Source organism: Halyomorpha halys, unplaced genomic scaffold (assembly GCF_000696795.3).
Source record: "Halyomorpha halys isolate HHAL.00 unplaced genomic scaffold, Hhal_1.1 Scaffold2.1, whole genome shotgun sequence".
Taxonomy (NCBI): Eukaryota; Metazoa; Arthropoda; class Insecta; order Hemiptera; family Pentatomidae; genus Halyomorpha; species Halyomorpha halys.
In genome coordinates this window covers 1121354-1145961 of record NW_027111560.1, presented here as the reverse complement: position 1 = coordinate 1145961, position 24608 = coordinate 1121354, and the positions used below count along the sequence as shown (strand labels likewise).

The 24608-nt window shown below is 26.0% G+C and overlaps 1 protein-coding gene across 19 annotated transcripts in view; it reads left to right on the top strand.

The window, feature by feature from the left end:
* Tm1 (tropomyosin 1) overlaps nucleotides 1-24608 on the top strand; it is a 195718-nt gene that overhangs the window by 160506 nt on the left and 10604 nt on the right. For 4 of the 19 annotated variants that reach the window (XM_067049615.1, XM_067049613.1, XM_067049620.1 and 1 more), the window contains 5 exons: nucleotides 5924-5994; nucleotides 11819-11894; nucleotides 13339-13401; nucleotides 16039-16108; nucleotides 23853-24427. In XM_067049615.1, coding sequence (XP_066905716.1) covers nucleotides 5924-5994; nucleotides 11819-11894; nucleotides 13339-13401; nucleotides 16039-16108; nucleotides 23853-23935 — 363 coding nt within the window. In that variant the 3' untranslated portion in view covers nucleotides 23936-24427. Of the gene's footprint in view, nucleotides 1-5923; nucleotides 5995-9675; nucleotides 9747-11818; nucleotides 11895-13338; nucleotides 13402-13607; nucleotides 13671-16038; nucleotides 16109-19251; nucleotides 19335-23852; nucleotides 24528-24608 lie in introns of those variants that run through there. The other 15 variants (XM_014417238.2, XM_014418024.3, XM_067049611.1 and 12 more) reach the window with 13 other exon arrangements.

Sequence of the window (24608 nt, the reverse complement as noted above, 5' to 3'; positions counted from 1 at the left end):
AAAATTGAAGAAGTCCTTCAAAATATTGTATTGGGAAAACTTCCTCAGTGTGATTTGTGATATCCCTGGTATGTATGATGGCGTCTATATCTTTTTCGATCCTAACGATGTATTAATTGGTTGAGCATTGACTGGTTAGTTTTTTTTTTTTTTGTTTTTTTTTAAACTTTCCAATAATATCATGACTTTACGTTTTGTGATTTTTTTCCTTCCCATTGATTAATCTATTATTTTCAATTGGATTTTTTTCTAACGTGTGACCATGATTGATTTGTTTAATATTAATATATCAGAGCTGAATTTCCTCAATTTTGTTGCTTGATTTAATGGCTTGTATTAAGATTAAATAATTTAAAATTAGTTATTAATGTTAAACATTTTTTAAGGATTTTTTTTTGCATGAAAATATTAATTTTTTATAATGTAAAAATTAAGTCCATTTTTTAATAATGCACAGCTATACACTTTTTTTATTCCATTTGGTTTACTAAAAAAAAAAAAAAATCAGGATAAAGCCTGGTGTTTATTTTATTATTTTTTAAAATAAAGTTATAGCCTGTCATTTAATTATCTTAATTCTTACTATGTTCCTTTAAAAAAAACAAACAAACAGAAAACCTTTCTTAGTGAAATCGTCACTATCTGACAGAAAAGTTTTTATAAGATTGTAAATTTTTCAAAATTATTTTAAACAGTGAGAAAATTTCATTATCCAAGTTCAGTAGATACCCTAAGAAACCGATTGTCTTTTATATTTAAGAAAAAAAACTTAACATTTAAGTTATTAAAGGTTAATCACAATCTTTAAGGTATTGTGGTTGATATTTCTGGCAACAAACCAGAGAGGCAATCCCAAAATCCTTAAAACATTTTTATATGTTTTCTCAGGTTTAAGAGGATAACAGCATAGCCTAGTAAAACTTAATATTTATTTCTTTAGTTTGTAATATCTTTTTTTCAGCAAACATCGACAAACATTTTTTTCCTTTTTCTTAATATTTATGTATTTTTACTTATCATTTTGTCTTTTTTTCTCTTCTGTTTTTCTAACAGTGCCTACGATTCCTCGAATAGTTTTCAGTGTTTATAAGTGTCGTGAAAATTGTGAAGTGTTATTAGTTAATGTGATGGGGAAGTGTGTAGGAGGGAGAAAAGTGAAATTATTGTTATTTGTTGTTTTATTCCTTGAAAATTGAAAATTTGTGTACAGAATTGTGGTAAATATTTCTGTACGCACAGTTTATATTTATGTATATGATATATATTTTTATACTGTTTTCTACTAATATCATAATTTATATTTGTTATTTTGTGTAATATATGCTTTTTTTTTTTTTAAATATTCTTCATTATACTATCAACTTTTTAATGCAAATGAGAGTGCTATTTCGTTTTAGATTAGTATCTGATCATGGGGTGAATCTCTGTTAGAGGAAAAAGATTTTGTGAATGAATCTCGGGAGAATTTTATTTGATTCTATAAAATATATATAGTTCACTGATATCTGATTATGAAACAAAATTTACAATAACTGCAGCTTGATTCTGACAACTTAGAACCTCAAATTATTTCTTGATCCCTTCTAAAAGTATTATTATTTAAATTATTGTTAATGTTTAAAAAAATCAAAGAGAATTTGGTACATTAAAGCTCAAGAAAATAGTTACATTTTTACTTCCATATTTATTGTAATTCAATATTTATTAAATTGTTGGAATTCAATATGTTGGGGTTTTTCTCAATCTATTGAAATTTGAATGCAATAATATTTGTTAAATTTCCAAAATACTTCCATGTTCATCCAAATTTGTTTAAAATTTAAAAATTATAACTGCCTGAAAATTCTCTCTCTATTATAATCTTTATTAATAAAGGAATAACTTGAGGAATCAAAACTAATTTTTGATATCTTAAATGGAATGAATATTTAATTTAAATATGGTTTTGATTTGTTAATTTCATTTTTTCATACAAAATGCATGTATTACACAGAGTCGATAAATGTTTCCTTGTAGTTATAGGATTGTATTATTTATTCAAACTTCTTACCTTTTCTAATATAGTTAACACTGTAACATAATTGATACTTGTTGAAGTCATGGTTAGATCGGTTTGAATTTTGGCCTAATTGAGTTAATTATCAACATCAATTGGTTATTTCTGGAATGGTATATAGCTTGATCAAACCATAACCTAACCTTCTAGATCCAAATCATGTGATTTTATTAATAGGATTTCTAATTTTATTTTTTTGTGTGTACATTAAACTTCCATTTATCTAGTCATGTGGACTTTAATGATGTCAAAATATCTAATTATTGAGGCCATTAATTTCAAAATAAATAGTATTTGAAAATTTATGAAAACCAGAAAATGAAAAAAAAAAAATTCAAACAGTTGTTTTAGTACCGAAATTTTCTAAACCAGAAATTGTGATTTAAAAATATTGTTTAGTAAACTGAAACTGATTTTTAATTTTACCTCAATTTTTATCCTGACTTGAAATAGCTTAATAATACAAATTTTTAAAAAATACATAAATAACAGTATTTTTACTATTAGTCGATGTATGTCAAAAAAGTAATTTTTTCCAACAAATCTTAAAACTTTTTGTGTTTAAACGTTATAATTTCCATTCTGAAATGTTAAGAGAGTTAAGCTAGAATTATTTCATTTTTCATAATGTGTTCACTTTCATTCTGATAGGCTTGGATAATACTGTTGTCCTCTAAATATTACAGATGTTAGATTTATTTTTTATTTTTATAGTTGTTTGATTACAGATGTATTTCAGGCATCAGAGAACCATAAATTCTTGGTTGATGAGATGATGGAAGTTTATTATGTATACACACATAATATATACTCTAATATTCTAAAGAATGTTAACCTAAATCCTATCTTATACGATTACTGTTATAATCTTGAAACCATGACTTCAGTTTGCCTTATAATATATGTAATTCAAAGCTCAACTTTTTACAATTTTGTACTTTTGTACATCACTGTCTATATTATATTTCTGAATTATTTGCCTGTAGAAGTTAAGGGTATAAAATTTATATTTTTAATAATAATATATGGTTTTTAAATTGATTAAAAAAAACTCTCGATTATGGCTTAAGTAATGCTTTGTTTTTCTTAATTGTTATAAAATAATAATCCAATTTTTGTTAGATGATTTATGTATATTTATTATTCTACCATTCACTTATATTATAATTGTTAATATGTATTGTGATATAGATTCGTAGATAGTTTATAGTATGGTATGTACTGATTTAACTTGAATCAAAGCAAAATCTAATTACTTCATAAAAGTTAAATTTAAAAATCTGTCAGTCCGTTAGGGGCAATGAAATAACCTAACTCAAACCATAAATAATTTTTGTCATTACATAATTAGCACAGTTACGTAATTCCTATTAATTTCCAAGAATTTTTAAAATTGTTGTTATCACTTAATTGTTTATTGTTGATTACATGTTGTAGTCTATGCTATTGATTTGCTGTCTTGACCGTCTTGGCCTAATGTATATAAAAAAATTTATATACAGATATAAATTTTCTTTACTCTGACTCGAGATTCCGTATTATTCTTTCGTTGCTTTGGTTCAATTCTTCCATTGTATATTTAATTGATATATTATAAATGCTTTGAGTCCTTGCATTTGAAATGCAACTAAACTATAACTGGGATTATTAGTTATGATTTGTGTGAAATTTATTAAATTATAATAACAAAAAAATATCACATTATCTTTTAAATTTTTTTAATAAATAGACTGTATATTATAATCAAAATATCTATTGGTTGCGATACTAATTTTGTTTTTATTATTTTGCTTATATAAATTATTTAATTATATTCATTACTTCTATAAATTTTATTGTCTGTTTTTGAAAAAATCATTTTCTAAAAATGAATTATGATAATCCCTTTAAATGTGGTTATATTCTGGGTAACTTCCGCCAATGTGAAAATAATCTCAAAATGCTAAGAAAAGGGAAGAATTTCTAAAAAAAATTTAATTAAAACAAAGAAAAATCCATTGATGTCTCGTGTTTTTTAATCTCTGTTTGTTTAAACAAATCTCATTTAACTTTCAGGATAAAGATAAGTTGAAAAATTTAAAGGCCCATCTTTTTTTTTTTTTTTTTTAATGTCTAAGAGATTACTGTACTTATTTTTTAATTGCGAATCATTTGAGAATAAGTTAAAGGGGAAAAAATTATCAAGTAAAAATATTTTTAATTATTTAAGTTAAATCTTGATTTTGGTAACATTCTGAAATTTGAAAAATTATGTTCTTTTTTATTTTTGTGATATTTTGAAAATTTTCTTGTTTGAATCAGGTGCTAAACTTTTTTTGTAATAACAGTTCTCGTTCACAATCCATTGGTTCTCTAGTTATTCTATGTTATGCCAAAGACTTTTAACATTGTTTCTTCTTGTGACTTGCAATATAAATGAAAATTTTGTTTATGTTTTATTTTATAAGAAGTCATGTTCTTTTATTGATATTTATTTTGTTTTAGTTTTTGTTGTGTTATAAAGCTTTCCTTGTTTCTAATATTTATGATATGAAATAAATCATTTATTGAAGTTAAACATTTTTCACAAAAAAAAAAAACCCATATCTTTGTTAATGTTTAATGAAGAAAGTAATTGTCAATTTATATTTTTATATACAATATTATATTTATAGCAATAAGTTGTATTTGTTGTAAAATAATCCTGTGAACGTCTGTTTTCCATCATTCAACTTGTGTATGGTAAGTATGAAGAATATATGGAATTTAATTACTTCTCTTCAGCTGTGAAAAACTACTGGTTTTCAGTTATTCTCATGAAAACCATGTTTTTTCTTCTGTTCATCGTTCATATTTTACTGTTCTACGAGTTTGTACTTTTTGATAATAAATTTGCCTATTATTACTAGTAAACCAATTGGTATACAAATTAACTTTTTTACTAAAAAAAAAAAATAACTATTTTTTGTAGCTACATTTTACTTTTAGATTATCAGTAAAATGATTAAATATGAATGTCATAAATTTTTTTTTTTTTAATATTAAATAAAACTGAAGGAGTATATTTTCTTTACATTTGATCAAAATTTGATGTAGTCTTTTTAATTCGTTTTCACTAAGGAAATTACAAATAAGTATATATTCAATCGAAGATCTTACTTATAACTTTTTTGCCATAATTTATTTTTTTCGCTATTACAAAAACCTTTTATCTGATAGCTATGTTGATTTTAAACTAAGTTTAAACTAAAGGTTTATCAGATTGTAGTTAACTTTCATAAAAGCTGTCATATGGGACTATGTGATCATGTATTCCAGATATGTACTCAAAGGACTAACTAAAATGGCAGTAACATATTTGAATGGTATTTAATTGGGAAAAGAGAAAATTATTTAAAATTTTAATTTTGTTGGAGGAGTCGAAAGCTTAATTTGTATGGCAAATGGTTTAAATAGCATGGAAATGGCTTTAATCAACTCGTACAGCAAAATATTTAATTGTTCATGTCTATAGTTAACTACTTATGTGATTTAATTTTTTGTAAAAAAAAAAAAAAATAATAAAATAGAAATATCTCACCAAGTTATTTATATCATGAATGATTTTTAGGTGATATATTTAATCATTTCTATTTTATTCATGAAATTTAGAAAGAATTTGTGAATATAATGTCTGCTCATAGTACATTGATATATAATAAATATTAAATAAACTATATGAAATTGGCAGTCAGTTATTATATTCTAGCTGACATTATTTGAATAGTTTTGATAAACTACAATTAATACCTCAGCAAGCATATCTATGTTACTGTATGTGTTGTTAAAAAAAAATATGTATATATATGTATAAATATGAATTTAATTGATAAATTTTCAATGGATCAGGTCGCTCGTAAATTGGCTATGGTTGAGGCTGATTTGGAAAGAGCAGAAGAAAGAGCCGAGAGTGGTGAATCGTAAGATCGTTAATTATATGCTCATCTAGTTTTGGAATGCCATTTTATTACTTTTTTTTCAGTCACCTGATTTTAATTTGAGAGTGTGTGTGCCGTATAACTGCCCAGTTAATTTTTTTTTTTATTATTATTTCTTTATTTTGAACGAGACAAAAAGCTTTGGTGCTCACATCACTAAAAGATAGCATTTTTCTTTTTATTAATATAAAAATAATTTTATTAGAAGATTTTTAGTTGAGCGTATAGATTTAAGCGAATAGATGTTCCGGGTTGTGGTCAGAAAAGGTACTAAAAACAGCATAATAAATTTTAAATAGTTTTTTGCTGGTTTTGAATACATTTTTTACTAACCTGCACCTGGACTTCTTATCTTAAAAATAATTTTAACAATGATTTTTTTTCTGTTTTCTGGGGAACCAAACTTAATATATGAATTTCTTTAACAGTATAGATACTTATCTTAACTTCCAGTCTTGTTAGAATTATTAGAATAGAATGTGTTCCTTTCAAAAAACATAACACCCTAGATTAGATAATGTAGCAATTGTGCTTACTAATTGCTGAATACAATAAATATGATTTAATTACAAGATCGATGAGGTTTGTTTATTCTTATTACTATTAGTTTTATTTTTAAATAAACAGCTGTTTTTTGTTAATTTCAAGATAGAATTGAATTCTTAATTCTAAATGAACTATTATTTATTATAAAATAGCTAGGATGTAACCTTAATCTAAAATCAAAACATAAAAAGAGAGAAATACTTTATTTGGTAATGCTGTCCAAATACATCAGGTTGCTAGAACACACACCGTACCGATCAATCCATGATTTAACAAACATGATGACCCATCAATACGTATATATTCTACCATATATTAACAATGAAACAAAAATATATTTTTTTTTCCTACCTCTTCCTTTTTCAAAAAATAATCATCTATAAACTAAATATAATTTTTTTTTTTCTAACAATTTGAGTTTATTTTTTTCTTGTATATATATTTGTTTTCTTTCTTCTCGCACAAAGTCATATTACATTTTCCCTATTCATTCAATATGCTATTCGCTATTCCACTCTCTCATACTTCCCTTCCCTAGTGATCCGCAATACACGTTTGATCCGTAACACAAATTAGAAGAAATTATCAGTTAATAGAAATAAATCAAAATTAAAATATTCATATAAGTAGAACATATTAAAAAAACAAAACAAACAAGTTTAAAAAAAAACTAATACATAAATTTAAGAACATATAAATGAGTTAAAAAAAAATGAATAACATTTTCCCCCCAGATCACTATACATCCAATGCTAACACCTATTTGGTATTGTTTCACTAGATCCAAACCAGAGGATAATACAATAAAAAAGAATGGTGACATTTCTTTATCTCAGTTTATAAATTTCATTCCATCTTTACCTACTACCGTGGGTTAAAAGTGGTTCAATCGCATCAGTAATTTAAATGCTTACTGAGTACTCTAAAAGATAGTGCTACTAGATCATAGGTATTCCTCCAATACTTAAAAGAAGTTTCAGTTGAAGAGCTTTCTCTTAAAAGATTCTAACATGCTTTAACCTTTTCGTGATTAAGCAAATAGACATTATACCTTGAACAAAATTAATATATTTTCAGTTTATACTAAATTTAGTATACTTTGCTAGCAACAATCAGATAGGTTATGAAGAAGCTTTTTACCCTGAAACAAATAAATAAATGGATGATGGTCTGGGTGTGGTTATATAAAACTCAAATAGTAATAAACTATTTTAATTTAGCCAACGATTCGTACCATATTGCAGGGCTAAAAAAGATACAAACACTTAATATATGTAAAAAAGTAAATGAAAAATTAAAAGGGCATACAATGAAACTTAAAAATTTAATAAGAAAAATAAAATGTCATAAACAATAAATGAAAACGGAAATAATAACAGATAAAAAGATGAAATTTAAAAGAAAGTACAAACTGAGAAATTTATTTATTTCTTAGATTTTACTTTGTATCTTTTTTAGCCCTATTGGCTCAATTAAAATAGTTTATCGCTATTTCAGTTTTATTTGACCACACCCGAATCATCTTCCATTTATTATTATACACACGGTCAATCAGCGATCTTCCAGTACGAAAAAAAAAAAAATGTTTTTGATAAATTTTTTAGTATAACAATAGAGGGTTCCCTACTCTTTTGTTAGCCTTGGAGTGTCTTTTAGATTAGTTTTTTTTTTTTACCCATAAAAGATTTAAAAAATTAGTCTCAGGTTACTCCTTTGTAGGCAATTGTATTGATTTTTTTCTTAGGATAAAATGAAGCATATATGCAATAATTAAATACAAGAACGCTGCAAAAAAGTAAATTTCTTAAAAAAAAAAAAATATTAGCTTTTCATTTTCAGATATATTTTCTATGTGACATTTAAAAATTATCTATTTACTTTCTATGTTTTTTATTTTATTATATTGGGTCATAAAAGGCCTATACCTTATGTAGTTATGGGTGTTGAAATTGTAATAATAGTTAATGGTTACCTATACAAAAAAAAAAGTGCATGAAACATTTCTTTAATATAATATAATCATTAATAGATTGAAAAGTCTTCTGAAATAAGTAGGTAGTATTAGAAAAAGTAAATGTTTATTTGTAATTGAAAAATTATATTCATAAGTCATAATAGGCATCAATAATCGACCGTAGATAAATATGTGGAGTAGATGGTCGGGGGTGCGGTCAGCAAAAACATATAAATAAACAAAACTTATTTATTTGTGCCGACGATACATGAATTGCAGACTTTCATCACGGCTGAAAAACAAACCAAGCCTTAATTCAGAGACTATAAAAATAATAATAAACAAACTTGGAACTACACATTACAATAAATTATTGGGCCGCCCGTACCTCAGTGGTTAAGACACAGTCTTACCAATTTGTTTGTTGTCTATTGGCGGTGCCGGTTCGAATCCGGCCTGGGGCATCGACTTTTTTGATTGAGTGGCGGTCCCACAAAATGAAGAACTTTGATCCTCAACCATGGTTAGCCAGTATAAGACTCCAATGGGAGTCTTGGCCGAAAAAAAAAAAAAAAATACAATAAATTAAGTAGATAGTAAGTAGTTGATCCTAGTAGAAGATAAAATGTAATATTGTAGAAGTAAGAATTATACAAAAAAAATAATAAAAAAAATGTACTATTTATTTTTTATAATCCTATCCCGTACAATATTATATTTTACCTTCTATTAGTATCAGTCAACTACTATTTACTTTATTGTAAGGTAAGGTATATTTCCAAGTTTGTTTCTTTTTATTTTATGGTCTCTGAATTAAGGTTATCTTATTTTGTTTTTCAGTACTGACATTCGGGTTGTATCGTCGGCACAACTAAATAAGTTTTGTTCATTTGTATATTTTTGCTGAGCAAATCTCAGACCATCTTCTCATATTAATAAATCATATTCATTTTTCAAAAAAATTATCTATACTGCTCGACTATTATTTTATCTTGTTAAAATTGTTTTGATATATATTCTCAACATTTATCATTCTTCATCTGTATACCTGATCTTCAGTTTTGTGTAGCACCTTAGCTTTTTGATCTTTTGCAAAGTGCTTTTTAAAATATTTTTGCTAACCGAGCATGTGTTTGTTGTTTGCCACCCGTGCACGTTCACAGGTAGCACGGAAGCTTGTCATGATGGAACAGGACTTAGAGCGAGCGGAAGAAAGAGCTGAACAAAGCGACCTGTGAGTTAACAACCTCGTAAATGATATTAAATATTAATTAATCTTTTTAATATCCGTGAAATCATTATTTATGAAATAGTAAAATTTGGAATTATTTTTACATTAGGTAATTTCCAGTAATATATAATTTAAAAAAATGAAAAATTTGGTAAAGTATCACTCTTGAAACAAAGCTACATAATTCTTTACTGGAGTGGAGTGAAATAGCTTGTTATTAAATTGGATGGATTTTTGCATGTCTAATGATTTTTTTGTTTTCCTAGAACAAGCTTAGTTTGTTTGCATTTTTTAAACTGTAAATTTTTCTTTTGTTGGTTCCTGTGTTATACCAAAATATATTTTCATTCTACGATTATTTTTAGCATTTAATCCTTTGCAATTGTTGATTATATGCTTTTAATGCAATGGAATATTCAACTTAAAAAATGGCAACCTTCTGGTTCAACCTTAAAATATTTTTCATGTCTCACATGAAAGCTTAGGATTTCTTATTTTAAAAATAATCTGACTATTTTGAAAATCCAAATTTGTAGTCCTAGTGTGGTATTTATAAGAAAAAAGATTGTTAAGGAAAAAACAATTTTTTAAGGTGGCCTACAAATTTCAACCTTGTTTTAAAGTAATTACTAAGTTTAAGTATGGGATCAAATTTCCAAGATTAAAGAATCCAACACAATTTCATATTCAGATTCACCAATCATGAAAACCTTTCAACACCAAGTTTCATGTGAATTTTTTTTCAGCCTATCAAAAAATAGTTATTTAGAATTTCCTAAAGTTGGCTCCATAAACTCAGTGACCGAAAAAAAAAATTCAAAAAGCCTAATTTTGGACTAATCTTAGGTGTTATGTTTTGCCTTGAATATTCCATTTATGCAGTGTTTTTTTGTTGTTTTTTTTTTCACTCATGAATTATCTATTAACTATCAGTGCTTCTTTTATTGTTAGTTATGATTGTTTTTATTTATTTATTTTTTTTTATTGCTCCTAATATTTTCACGATTTAACTTCTATTGTTTCTTAATATAAGTTTAAATGCATGGAAGTTTTTGTTATGTAATTTTATAATTTAAATTTATATTTCTAGTTTTTTTTTATTTCAAAAATGTTTTACTATCTCTGTGTTAACTTGAATAAGTATTTCCTTATTCGACTTAAAATCAAGTTTTGAAATCTTATTAGTAAACTTCCCAATGAATATATTCTGTTTCTGTTTGTATATTGATACGTACATGCACAGTGTCCTACTAAAAATATTCTGATAAAAAAATTTTTATTAAAAAAAAATTATTAATTTTAAAAGAAACTTGTCTGATTAGATAGTATTTTTTATTCAAGTTTAAAACTGTATATCATACACAATTGTGAAAATTTTTCTGAAATTATTTTTTTATGATTTACACTGCTGGGAAGCATCAAATAGAAATTATGGACAAGGGTGCAGTCAAAAGAAACAAAAATAGTTAACAACTGTGTATATATGACGTTTCGCCCCACTTTGTAGAACACATCAGGGCTGTTCAAGTTGAGAGCTTTCTCTCAAATAAATAGTTGTTAACTATTCTGTTTCTTTTACTGCACCTCTGACCATCTTTTTCACAATTTTAAATAATATAGTCAATTATTTATATATTATATCAGAAATCTTCATCTGCTTAAAGTTCTTTTAAAATTTTATTTTCTATAAGAGAATGAAATAAAATTCTACCCTACCTCATCGACAAATTCCACAGTTAGTTAGGCTGGAAAAAGTTAAAAATCAATAATTCCCTCAAAAGACAAATTGTATGCCAATGTTATGACCAAGCAAAATATTTAATCATAATTCCAAAAATTGTAAAGGTTAGTGTATATGTAGGATAGTGTACATGTTTAGTAGGAAATCTTGTATGTACGACAGATAATGTATGTATATTCAACCTTTCTTTAGTATTTCTAATTGTAGATAATATCTTCATTGGACATGTAAGAAACTTTTTTATTAAACTGCTTATTTGAGATTTAATGAATACATATTGATAATCTATTATCAAACTCTTGATTTCTCACCTTCATTCTTATCTTTTTTTCAGTAAAATTGTTGAGCTTGAAGAAGAACTTCGCGTAGTTGGTAATAACTTGAAATCACTGGAAGTGTCAGAAGAAAAGGTAATGAATTGTAGTATTTTTTATTCTTCTTTGACGCTAAATTTTCATACATTTTTTTTTTTTTTTCGTTCAACATAGTTCTTTTTTGGTATTCTTAGATTAATTTTAAACAAACTAGAATTGCAGATAATTGGGAAAGAAATTCCTATTTTTCAAGTGTTTGTAAAACTGTAAAGAATGTTCTAAACTTCTAAGTCTTAAGAAAAAATCATTTTTGATCAATTTGTTTATTTGTTCCTACATATTAAAACATTCATATTAAATGAAGTCCCTAGATGGTATAACACAAATTTGATTGTTGAAGCTGCATTTTTTTTTTAAGTTTAAGGTATATTAACACCTACACCGTGGGGACTCCCCTGGAAAACCACTTAAAACAATTTTTTGGTTGATATTTTCTTGCCTCTTACTTTTAATAAGCATTATATATAGTGCATAAAATGTAATATTTCCCCAAATAAAGTTTAAATAAGTATTTTTTTAACCATGACTACAACTGTCATCACTTGGGTATACCGCTGAATCTATGTATGTAATCACCCGATACATAAATCTTATGCAAGTTTTTTTAACTGAATTATTGAATAAGAACTCAAGAAAGATCCACATTTTCTATAAAACATTTAGAATGATAATTGGGGTGAGATTTTGACTTTGAAACTGATTTTGATTTTGAAGTTTAGTTTAGGATATATCATTCTTCCTGCAAATGGTCCTCTAACAAAATTCATCAGATATAAAAAATAAGTTAAACTTGTCCAATTATAAAATGAAAAAAGCAAAAAAAATTACAAGAGGTATATCATCAGTGTATTTGATTCCGTCAGTTCATTTTTCTTTTTACAGCGTTAAGAACCAGTATTAGAGTTGTATTATATTTGAATCCATTGTATAATAATGTTCCAATATAATTGTTTGTTTATAATTTGTGTTACCTTACTTTTGACATTGTTTTTTAGAATTAATCTGTTCGAACTTCGCAGTTTAAAATTAGATTTTTTACCAAAGGCTGTGTAAAAATGTGAAATGATCTAGCGTAATAGTAGAAACATTTTAAATATGTTTGATACAGGCAAACAGCTTCCAGAAATTATTGTGTTGAAAAAATATTTATATACATTTCAGATTAGTTTTATATAATATAAAAAAAAAAAATAATAGATTTCTACTCTTTATAAATTCACACTATTTGTTGTGTTTAATTTTAATTTTTCCAAAAAGTAAAAAGCTGTTATTCTGGTGCTAAAAATATTGAATATTTTATTCATAATTTAGTCGGAGGTCTGTTTTAATTTCAATCAGGTGAGCAAAAGTAAGTTTTCATTATCTTTATATATGGTATTGATTTATAATAATGTGGTCATTAACATGAAGTTCACCTTATTGAAATATTGAATGTTATTTTCATATAATATTGTACCAAATTTTATACTGTGTTCTGCAGGCAAACCAGAGAGAAGAAGAATACAAGAACCAAATTAAGACCCTTACAAACAGACTTAAGGAGGTACAGTTGTGCCTATCAAAGCAGGGCATCGTGTGGTTTTATTTTCTGCCCATTTTGTTTCCTAATTACCGATTTAGGCCTGTACCCTTAACTGCTTGTATATTAACTTTTCTTCATCATTATTTTTTTTATTTTAATTAATTTTTTTTTTTATTGCTTGCTGTTTTTTTTATAATCATTGTGTGTATGTTCTGTTACCACCAAAGGCGACACAGAGGGAAGAAAACTTTGAGGAACAAGTTAAAGCCCTATCAGCGCAATTAAAAGAGGTAATGTATATTCCTTCAATTTAAAAGAGAGAAAAAAATCAAAGCAATCCTTTATAATTTGTTTTGATTCCATTCAATTCATTAATAATATCCACTTAATCTTCAATAGTGGATAAAAAAAAAAAATTATAAAACAAATCCGGCTAAAATTAAAAATAATGATTAGACTTTAAATAGTGGCCATTTCATGTTCCTTGATTGACTAACCTATTGAGGTTTTTAATAAATAAACAATTAATAAATTGTTTTTATATTCTTCTAATCAGAAACCGTAATTCTCAAACTCTTAAGGTTGGGCGCCATTTTATTTGGCCTCTGAGAATTAGATATGGTCTGAATTATGGCTATTCTTTGGTTGAAACCTTTTCTATCTAACTGTAAATGCCGATAAATTCTTTTTTGTTTCAATGTATATAGCACCTAAACGATCATATGTTAGTGAAATAAAATTTTTAACGATTTTAGAAAGTGGGGATGTGTAGCTCATTGGTAAGGCAATGGATTACTAACTCCAAGGATCTGGGGTTGATTCCGGCTGCGGCAGATAATTATTATCTGGTACTTCCGTACAAAGTACTGCACCCCTGACTCTTCATGTATTGTAGTGGTACAAATTTAATTTTTTAATGATTTTAGAAATTGATATGCTTTGGAACCTTTTACATTCACTTTCATTTTGGGTACCAAGTAACCAAGTGGCCTAAAAATGCACCTCATTCTTTCAAATAAGACAAAGATGTTCTCCCTTCTACACCATATATTTCAAATAGTTATAATTTTTAATTCTGTTGTTTTTTATTTTTAAAAATCATTTTTTTTCCACGAGTATGATTCTCTATTTAATTTTGAAATTTCATCCAGTGAATAAGTATTCCATACAAGTAAGTAAGTTAATTTGGGAATTAATTGCCATGTTTTGATCGAGTTTTGTTAATTGTGTTAATAGCTTTTGTTGTTTTATTTTTTTAACACATTTGATATTTAATGTTTTTGGTTTTAATTCTTTGAATAACCAAAATCTAAAAGGAAGTATTTGATTGAAATGTTTTTAAATTGGCATGATTATTTTTTTTTTTTCTGATCTAATATTAATGTTTTTAATATTTTTTAAAGTTCCTAAAATAAATTGTGTTTCGTAACTTTAATTCCAAAAACATCCTAACAACAGTGTAAAACGAAGAACAACTGTTAAGAAGTTTTTGAATTACTTTCACAATTTGTGTCAAAGAAAACAAATTGAAATACTTCCTTTTAAATTTTTAGTTGTTTAAATGCCTTATTAATAATTTCCAAATAGCATGTTTTTATTTTCTAAATATAGAAAATGACTTGTTAGTCATTTCCTTTAATACACTGTGTCGATACCAGGCAAAACTATTGGTTTTCACTTCCATCAACTTGATTTATCACTTTTCTTATAACTTACTGTTTTTATAACACATAATATTTGTTTCATAGTAGAAAATCAAAGACATAGAAATGAATAATAAAAATTTAATTTTGAAATAATCAATATAACTGCATAATTAAATGTGTAGTAAAGAAAAGTCCTTAAACAAGTATTAATAAGGTCCTTTAATGGTTTGTTATTTAAAGATACAAGTGGTAAAATATGATAAGTAAAATAATCTAAACAGCTAACTTGGGGACAAAAGGCAAAATATTCTTCTTACTAGAATTAATTAGATTAGATTTATTCTTATATAAATCAAAAATATTTGCTTATCATTCTTATCTTCTTGATATTCTTATATTAAATCTTTTGAACAAAAACAGAAAATAACTATTAATTTTTATCTTGTAAAGCTTAAAATACTAATTTATATTATAACTTTTTTCACGTAATATTTTTTAAAGTAAGTTTTAATTAAAATATAATCAAATTTAAAAACTATTTTTTTTTTTTTTTTTATTTTGATATCCTTCAATCATGTTATTTCATATGTCAATAATATTATCATCATTCCTACTTATGAACTTTACATATTTAAGTGTATCACTAAATATCGGTTTCTTATGAGAGTTGCAAATTTATTGCTGTACAATTGTATTTCAAGAATTAGAATCCAATTGATACAAAAATTTATTTGTTTTAAAAAATAACAATTAATTATTTAACAGCCGTTTATTCAATAATTTTTATCGGATAATGTTTTTAAATAAAAATTATTTTATAACAGTTATCTCTTGATTTTAAAAAGAAAAATTTCAGACTCTGCTTGTGAAACATTAATAAATGATTTTTTTTTTAATTAACAATGTGAAATAGAGAATGATTTTTTTTAAAATATATATATTAACAATTTTTTGTAAATTTTATTCCATTTTTAACTTCTTTATTACTTATTTATTTCTTCTATTTGACTAGGCTGAAGCTCGTGCTGAATTTGCTGAACGTTCCGTTCAGAAATTGCAGAAGGAGGTGGACAGGCTGGAGGGTGAGCAAACATTCTATGTTTTTGATCAGTTTAACTTTAAATTGACTTATTTTAAAAAACTATTGTTTTATTTTTTTTCCGTAACTTTTTTTTTTATTTGAAAAATTATTAGTTTTCGAATTATAGTTTAAAAAAATATATTGAACATTTATTTATTTTTTTTTTTTTAAATTAACAAATCAAAATAAGGATGGCCAACCAACCATCTATAGTTTAGTCTTCAATGATTTTTGAGGCCCATGGATTTTTTTTTTGTCCTCTAGTTTCATAGAGGACTACTTTGCTTTACAGATGTTATTTCATTTTTGTTTTTTTAATTTATTTATTAAACAATTATCAGATAAAAATAAGTTGGTAAATAAAAACCAATAAGATGGGGAAAATTGGATTAAAGAACATTCCATTTAATATGTCTAAAAATACAAAGCGAATTCTTTACTTCTGGAGATTGAGTTGTTATAATTTGACACATTTTTTTTTTTCTTTGTGTCTCAGAAATTGAATTGTTTACTTTAAAAGATTCTTAATGTTCCTACATTTCCTTGAGTACTCATGTATTTTTACACTCTCCTCCCATATTCCTTCAACGTTTGTATACAGATGAAATAAAATACAAATCCTTTATGGGGTAATTTGAGTGGAATTTTTTTACATATATATATATTCATGATGATCATTTTTAGTTCTTAAAAAAATTATAAATAAATAAAAAAGTATTATAAATTATTTGATTATAAAACATTTTTTTTATTGCTCATGCCTCTCCTGGATTTTGTCTACCGTCACAAAAGTTTCCTAGTTAGGTTGGCCATTCCTGAAAAAAAAAAATGTTATTTTTAGTGCATTGCTATTAATTTTCAAGAAAAGGGTGTTCAATTCTATGGGTTCTGCAGTTATAATTATTTTTAAAAGACGTTTAACGTATATAATTTTATAGTTTTTTTTTTTTTTTTTATCATTTATTAAAGTAATTTTATGATAAATTTATGACTATAACAATGTTCTTTATTGTTTAAAATATGTTTCACCAATGAGCATGAAGGTAGCTGTATTGTAATGCATACCTATGCCTTCCGTATTGCCCATTCCATTAGTAACGAAGTTGAATTTATTGTATTTGTTGGTTGAACCTTAAATAAGTGTAAGTAGTTCAGAGCACATGATTACGTTTTTTTAGTGTTGAATTGTTTTTTAACGAGTGCTAAGGAGTGGCTTTGAATGCTCTAGCCTTTATTTTGATTTAATTTAATTTTATGATTTTAGTAACAATTCTATTATTTTTTTTTTTGTTTTACCTATTAAATTATTTATTTGGTTTGTTGTGTTTTCAACTGAAGCAGAGTTGATTTTATTGTCTTAAAGTTACATAATAATATTTCAGTGATTAATTGCTTATATTTAACGAATCTCAATAACTGGCTCCTTGGGAAATAATTTCAGAGGGAAATTTTTCTTTTCGAATATCTCCATAATTTTATTATAAAACCTTTATTACTTAAACTACTCTAAACTTAAAACTGTCTCAAAATACTTTGGGTGTAAATAAAACTAAATTGACAGTATTTGTTAATAAAAAAAGTTGTGACTAGATTGCAAGGGAGAAAACTAAGATCCTTTATTAATAATAATAAATAATATACTGCCCAAACAAATAATTCTGAAAGTAATTCTATTCTAGTGTTCTAGCCCCCTTTGAATAAAAATGTAAGTTATTCACACTAATATCCCTATAACAGTTTTTCTCAACCCGTAGAGGTCAGAAATTGAACCATGTACAGACCACCCCCTCTCCTAACTTGAGTCTCCCCCAAGAATTTAGGTTGCACAGAAGTGAATTTTGAGGCACTTTTCTTATTAATTTACCTGTTTGAACCTTTCAACACTCAAACCTCAGGAAAGGTTAACAATTAAAGAGTTCTAACAATAAGTTTCAACAAAATGTACGTTGCCAGACCTCTCTCCCGTTGACAATTCGCAAGACTTGCAAAACTACTGCCCTAGAATATGCCTTTTAAATAATTATAAATCTCTTGTATAATAACTCCTTTGGTTTAATAACTTCTTGATGTTAAGATCAATAATTGTTTAATTTATCAATTATTTATTGTTCCTTGAGTCTGATAGTTATATAAAAAGGATTGAGCAAGTTATCAAGATTCCCTAATGTGTACTAGTAATATTTAATGCTTTATTGAGATTTTTATTAATGAGAACAAAAACTCAAGATAAAAAACCTTAATCCCCTCAAAAAGCAGTCAAATATATATCAATCAATTTTTTGTCATTTCTTTAAATAAATATAGATGAGAGGCAGCACATATCACATCAACAATTTAATAAAATATTACTCTAAAGAGATAGTGCAATACTCCAAGAAGAATATACATCAAAAGTTCCATCAACACGGACTGCATAATCGTGACCTTTTCTTATATTTACGGCTCAAAATTTCTTTATTCATAGGTCCAAATAACACTATGTATTGTATTTTTAGAATTATACGTAATTATATAACAGTTAACTTTCAAAATAAAAAAAAAGTCTTATTGCAGCTCGGTCAAAAGTTCTTCACCGAAAACCTTTATTTGTCATTAATTGATTCAACTTGTCATTAATTGCAATAATGTTGTGTAAAACCTAAGGAAGATTCAGTTTCGTCATGGAAAAAGTTATGTTGGAACTTTAGGTAAAAATAGAAACGTTCAGCTGCTTACTCTTTGAAGAGTTGTTTTCAAAAAGATAAGTAACATTTCCCTCATAATACGACACAAATTATCATTCTGTATTCACATCATATCCTCTATGAATAAAGAGCTCCAACAGTTATAGATTAACGTACAATCTCAATTAGGGTATTCTTTTTATGTGAGATGTGATGCACCGATCTATATTTGTTGATGAAGTTACCTTTTTCTGTCTAGATGTATTATTTACTGCTATTTATGATGTTTAAAAAAGGTGTTATGACACAAAAAAATTTTTTTTTGTTTCGACACGATTATCATTTTAATATTGATTTAACATCTCTGCTTCAGTTTCTTTTAATAATGGCCTGATTTTTTTCTTTTATATTAATTTTTTTTTTTACTTTGATTTTCCTTGCATGATTTGTTGTTTTTTGTGTTGCGTGTTTGCGGATACAGATGATCTCGTCGTCGAGAAGGAGAAGAACAAACTGCTCCAAGAAGAGATGGAAGCCACCCTCCATGACATACAGAACATGTAACCAAGACTTAGTCCTTTTCCGCACTATCCTTCTCCTTAAATAATTAACCCCCTCACCTATTTTATTTTATGTATTTTTTTTTTTTTTTACTGAAGGTAGATCCTTCCTGTTGGGATTCGATAGTTTAAATATACTCACCAATTAATTGTTTACTTAAGTAATACGGTTAGGCAGTTTTATTTTTATTCCATAATAATTTAGTGTATAGATAAAGAAAAGTTAACTTTTTTTTATATTATATAATAAAGACATCCATGTTTTATATCTGCTCTGTTTATATATTTTTTATTAATGTAAAGTAGGATGTCAATTATATGAACTAAATTAAATCCACATAATTAAGTACTTATTTGTCCAAGTCCCCGGAACATTACACTGCCGGTTCATTAGAATAGCCAGTTATTAAAAAATAATTCTAATATTAATTGAACTTGTATAGTAGTTATCAATTTTAATATAAAATTTGACATATAGATAATTTGTATATTAATATATGATGAAGTTAAATTTATTAGTACAATTTACTAAATTTTAAAATAAAATTTCTTTAGATATACAATTTAACTGTAGTGTACAAATGATATTTAAGTTTTTAACAGTCAGCAATTTTGTTTTGATTTGTCAAATTGCAGTTTTCTAAGTATTTTTTTAAATTTTCTTCTTACTGTTAGAGTTATTTCTTTGAATAACTTCTGGTAAAGCTTTGGTTGGTACTTCATAACATAAGGAAAATAACAGCAAATTGAATTGTACAAATAAAATGCTTGAATTGTATAAGTAAATTTTGTACTAATTTATAACGAATCAACTTTAATATTAAATTTATTTATAATAAAATCAGCTTTCTCCAATTTGTACTCTTCAGGAAATTTAAAAAAACAAATATCCGCATGGGTTTTTATCCCCCTGGAAAAATAAAATATAAAATTGTTGCATAAAAAAAAAAATTATAACTTTTGTAATGGAATATTATTTATATTTATTTAATTACATAAGTTATTTTTTCATACAAAAAATTTATATTTTATTTATTAATTACTTAGGTAATTCAATAGCCATAAATATAGTAGCTGTTATCAATATTAATTAATACAAAAGCTCTCCGATTTTATTGATCAAAATTTGTATTATTTTATAGTAATGCAATTTAATTTTTTTTTTTTTTATTTATTGTATATATTGTTTGTTAAAACTTGTTAAATTAATTGATGACTGATAATATTTGAATAATTATAAGAAAGTATATTTTATAACTGTGACTCCCGAAGGAAGGATCTCTGGATGTTTCTAGTCACTGCAAGTTGAGGTTTAGTAAATGTTTGTTTCGCCTTTTGCATATGCTGGTGTAATTTTCATCTGATACAAAAGAAAAAAATAAATCCCAAATGTCTCAGTTGTTTAAAATGAAAATTACAAGGAAAAATAGACCATGAAACAGAAGGCGAAAGAAAGGTTACCGATTCCTCAACACCAATCATAACCTTAAATCCTTTCTCCTTCCTCCTCCCTTGTATGTAATTTTTTTTTCTTTTTTTTTTTTTTTTTAAATTTTGATTTACATAGAACACCGCACTCAGCCTTTAATGTCCAGGTTTGAATTGCACCATTTAATATTTTTGTTCTGATTTACCTTCAACTGGGAATCTTGCTGCCTTGAATCTTATCTTCTCCGGGAAAGGGTTTAATTTCTTCTCTTATTTTTTATTATTATTTTTATTTTATTTTTTTCAAAGAAAATTATTCTCTGAATCTGAAATATTCAAGGTGTATTTTTATTTTTTTTTTATAATTTTGAATTTTGGTATATATATCTATCTGAAAATCAAATGGCAGGTCTTTACTATTAGCATACAACTTCTTTACTTTAGCACATGCCTAAACAACACACATTTATTTTATGATTCTGTTTCTTATTTTTCAGAAATAAACCTTTGTTATCAACCAAGAGAAAAAATAAAATAACCCTCTCTTCCCTTATCAAAATTAGAGATTTTACATTTCTAGATTCCTAGAATCTAAAAAAGAAACGTCTTTTTGCTTTTCTATGAGGCTAATGGTCCGATTTTTTTTATTTGGTACTTAGGTCTCAGGTCGCTCCAAGATGATTATTAGAGAACACTTGAACACTTGTTATTTACTGATTAAACAATTGAATTAATTAATTGTTATGTGGGAATTTGCATCATTTTTGTTAGTTGGGGTCAAACATTTATATGTTTACTAGGGTGGGAAGCTACAGGTTACCAGTCTTTTCTTACCCGAGTGAAATGGTAGGAATTCATTTTATGAATCTTCCATGAATGGAACAGAAGAGGATTTACTCAACCTCTCCAAGAAAGTTTATGTTTCTTCCTTTCAGATATAGATCGTAAGCCCTATTTGGGAAGGTGGCATGGTGGTACCATTACCTTATTGAATATTCTAATCCCCTAAATGTCTTAAGAATAGATATGAGACCAACAATCGATAGTTTGAATCCTTCTTCAACAGGTGATGGCAATTTTGTGATAACAAACTCCTGTTTAATAGAGATCCACGGAAATCTTTCACGATTAAGAAATAAAGGAATTCCCAGCTTTGTTTTAATAATTTTTTGGCTTACTTTTTAATTTTTAAAAATATTTTTCTTGTTGTTTGTATCCTATTAAGCCAATTTAGTAAAAGTGCTGCTGTAATATCATATTAAATTAGTTACGGCTCCTTTTCTATAAAATTTATAGAAACAAAATTTTACTAAATTTTTCCTAAGTATTGTTTATTTCAAACAATATGAAGTGAAAAAAAAAACATTTTAAGAGGTTTAGCTAAGATAGGCAGCTTTGTTTTTGTTGTTCTTGAGTTGTTTATGCTTTGCCTGTTTGCCCTATAATTCTATTTCATCTGCACTATATATATGGAAGTTCTTTGATCGAAGATGATTCAATAATGTTTTTCAGGAGCAACTAGATCTCTTAGAGGCTAAGCAGGTGGGGGGACAAGGGTCCACAGTTGATTCCCATTTTATAGGCAGATGTATATTTCGTGTATAAATAAATGATATTTACTTTGTACCTTAAAAATAAATCTTGACATTCTCACAAAGATTAGTTAAGGACGGTAACCTCTTAGTAGCTGTAAGGGCAAAGGGTCTTCGATCATTTAATCTTTGTTAGTTTCTGGACATTTTACGTTTCTGAGAAATCTTAAATTGGCATGGTTAGATATTGCTACTATGTCCTACATTTTTAGACTAGTTAATACTGTTAGGTCTCGTTGCAGAGACATTTAGTTATTGAATAACTAAGACGAACGAATCTCCCCATCAACAGGTCAAGCTCAACTTGTCTGATTTCTCATAACCACTTGGTAAACTGGAAAGCTTACATTGTTTAGTCGGAATCAAAACTATAAAATTTCCTTTAATTTAGATGACTAACCATTTGCCAATATTTCATCTCTAGGAATATTGGTCACAGATTTATATAATTTCAATTGATATTTATTTCATACATGATTATTTGGATATATCTAATTGCACTATTACTCATTGTATAATTTATAACAAATACAAAAAATATGCTAATAAAACAGATCTCAAGTAATTAAGCCAGTGCCTACTAAGTTCTTTTATGGATACACTTTGAATATTAAGGTTTTAAATTATGGAATTAAGGGTATTTCAGAATTACCTGTTAAAATTATAGAATCTATCTTGGGAATTTTTTTTTTTTTTCAGTTTATCCATTCATGGTGCTTTAGCTCTTCAGTAGATTATAGTAATTTCGGGAACTTTTGAATACTTCTTTTTCTTTTTTTTGTGCATGTTTTATTTTTTCATTTTATTTTCTTCCTTTCCTTTGCTTTTTTATATTTTTAATTTTTAGTTTTATTATTTTATTTTAGTAATGGATTCAGATGTGATTAAATTTTGAATTCTAAAAATCAGTTTATTTTTTTTTTTTGAAAAGTTGTTAACTACCGATTTATATCTGAAACCATTTTAATTTTAATTTTATTTATTTATTTTTAATATGTAACCTGAATGTCAATAATGGATCATACTGATATACATCACTCAATATGTGAAAATTCTCATACTTAAAGTATTTAAGTTAAATGAAAGTTCATTATTATAGGAAATAATCAAAACCCTATCATACTTAGGCACTATAGATCTTAGGGATCAGACAATCAAATATCAGAAAAATATATTGCCAAATTGATAAAATGAAAATAGAAGAAAATAAATTAAAAATATGTATTAAAGATTATTTTTTAATTACATAAATCACAGCTAGATCAGTGTTTTATAATTTTGCATTTGTATAAAAATTAAAAAAAGGGAATATAATGAAAGTTTTGGACTGTTGTTAGTATGAAGAACTAAATTTGTTAGGAAGAATGAAATTTATAATCCTTTATTGACATTTAAAACTTTTTTCTAAATTAACATTTTTTTTTTTATTTTAAATTTTGTTTATCACATCCTTCCCAATTCCCTTCCTATAAACTGAATCTCATTTATTTATTATTTTACAGATGAAATAGTTGTCGAGAAGGAAAAGTACAGACTCATAGGGGATAGCCTGGACCTCGCCTTTGTAGACTTGTACGGAATCTAAAATAAATAAAATGAAACAAAACAAAATCAGTTTATCATCGTTTAAAAAAAAAAAAACCAAAAAAAAAGGAAAAAAAAAACCTTATGACACTCGAACATGAATTCGGTCAGAGAAAGAGAGAGAGTACTTTACCGAAATAAATTATCATATTTACATTTTAAAACAAAAATACAAATAACTGCCCTCATAAATTCGATTTTTTTTTTTCATTTTTTATAATTTAACTTTTGTGTGTATGTGTGTGTGCCATTAATAATAGCTTTTGAATTGATTTTATTTATTTTTCTTGTCGATCACATGACATGATAATTACACACGCACACTCTTTCAAGGGCACATTTCTCTGTAACACGATACTCCACGCTTGTTTTTTGTTTTGTTTTTTAAAAAAATGCTTTATCAGTTAATACTTGTGTATTCAGGGCTCAAACTTATTTTTTCTCTATTTATTTTGTATATTTTTTTTTACTTTTTTTTTTTTTAATTTATATATCACAGCTCAGTTAATAAAGCAGAGCTTGAATGTACAGCATATAACTAACCAGATCGCTTTATTTAACTTTTAATTAATGAAAGGTGTTATGATTACAATTACAATTAATTATATGCTATTAGCATTTTTTTTTCTCAAAAATCATTTATTTATTTGTTGAATTCATTCAAAATTCTATAT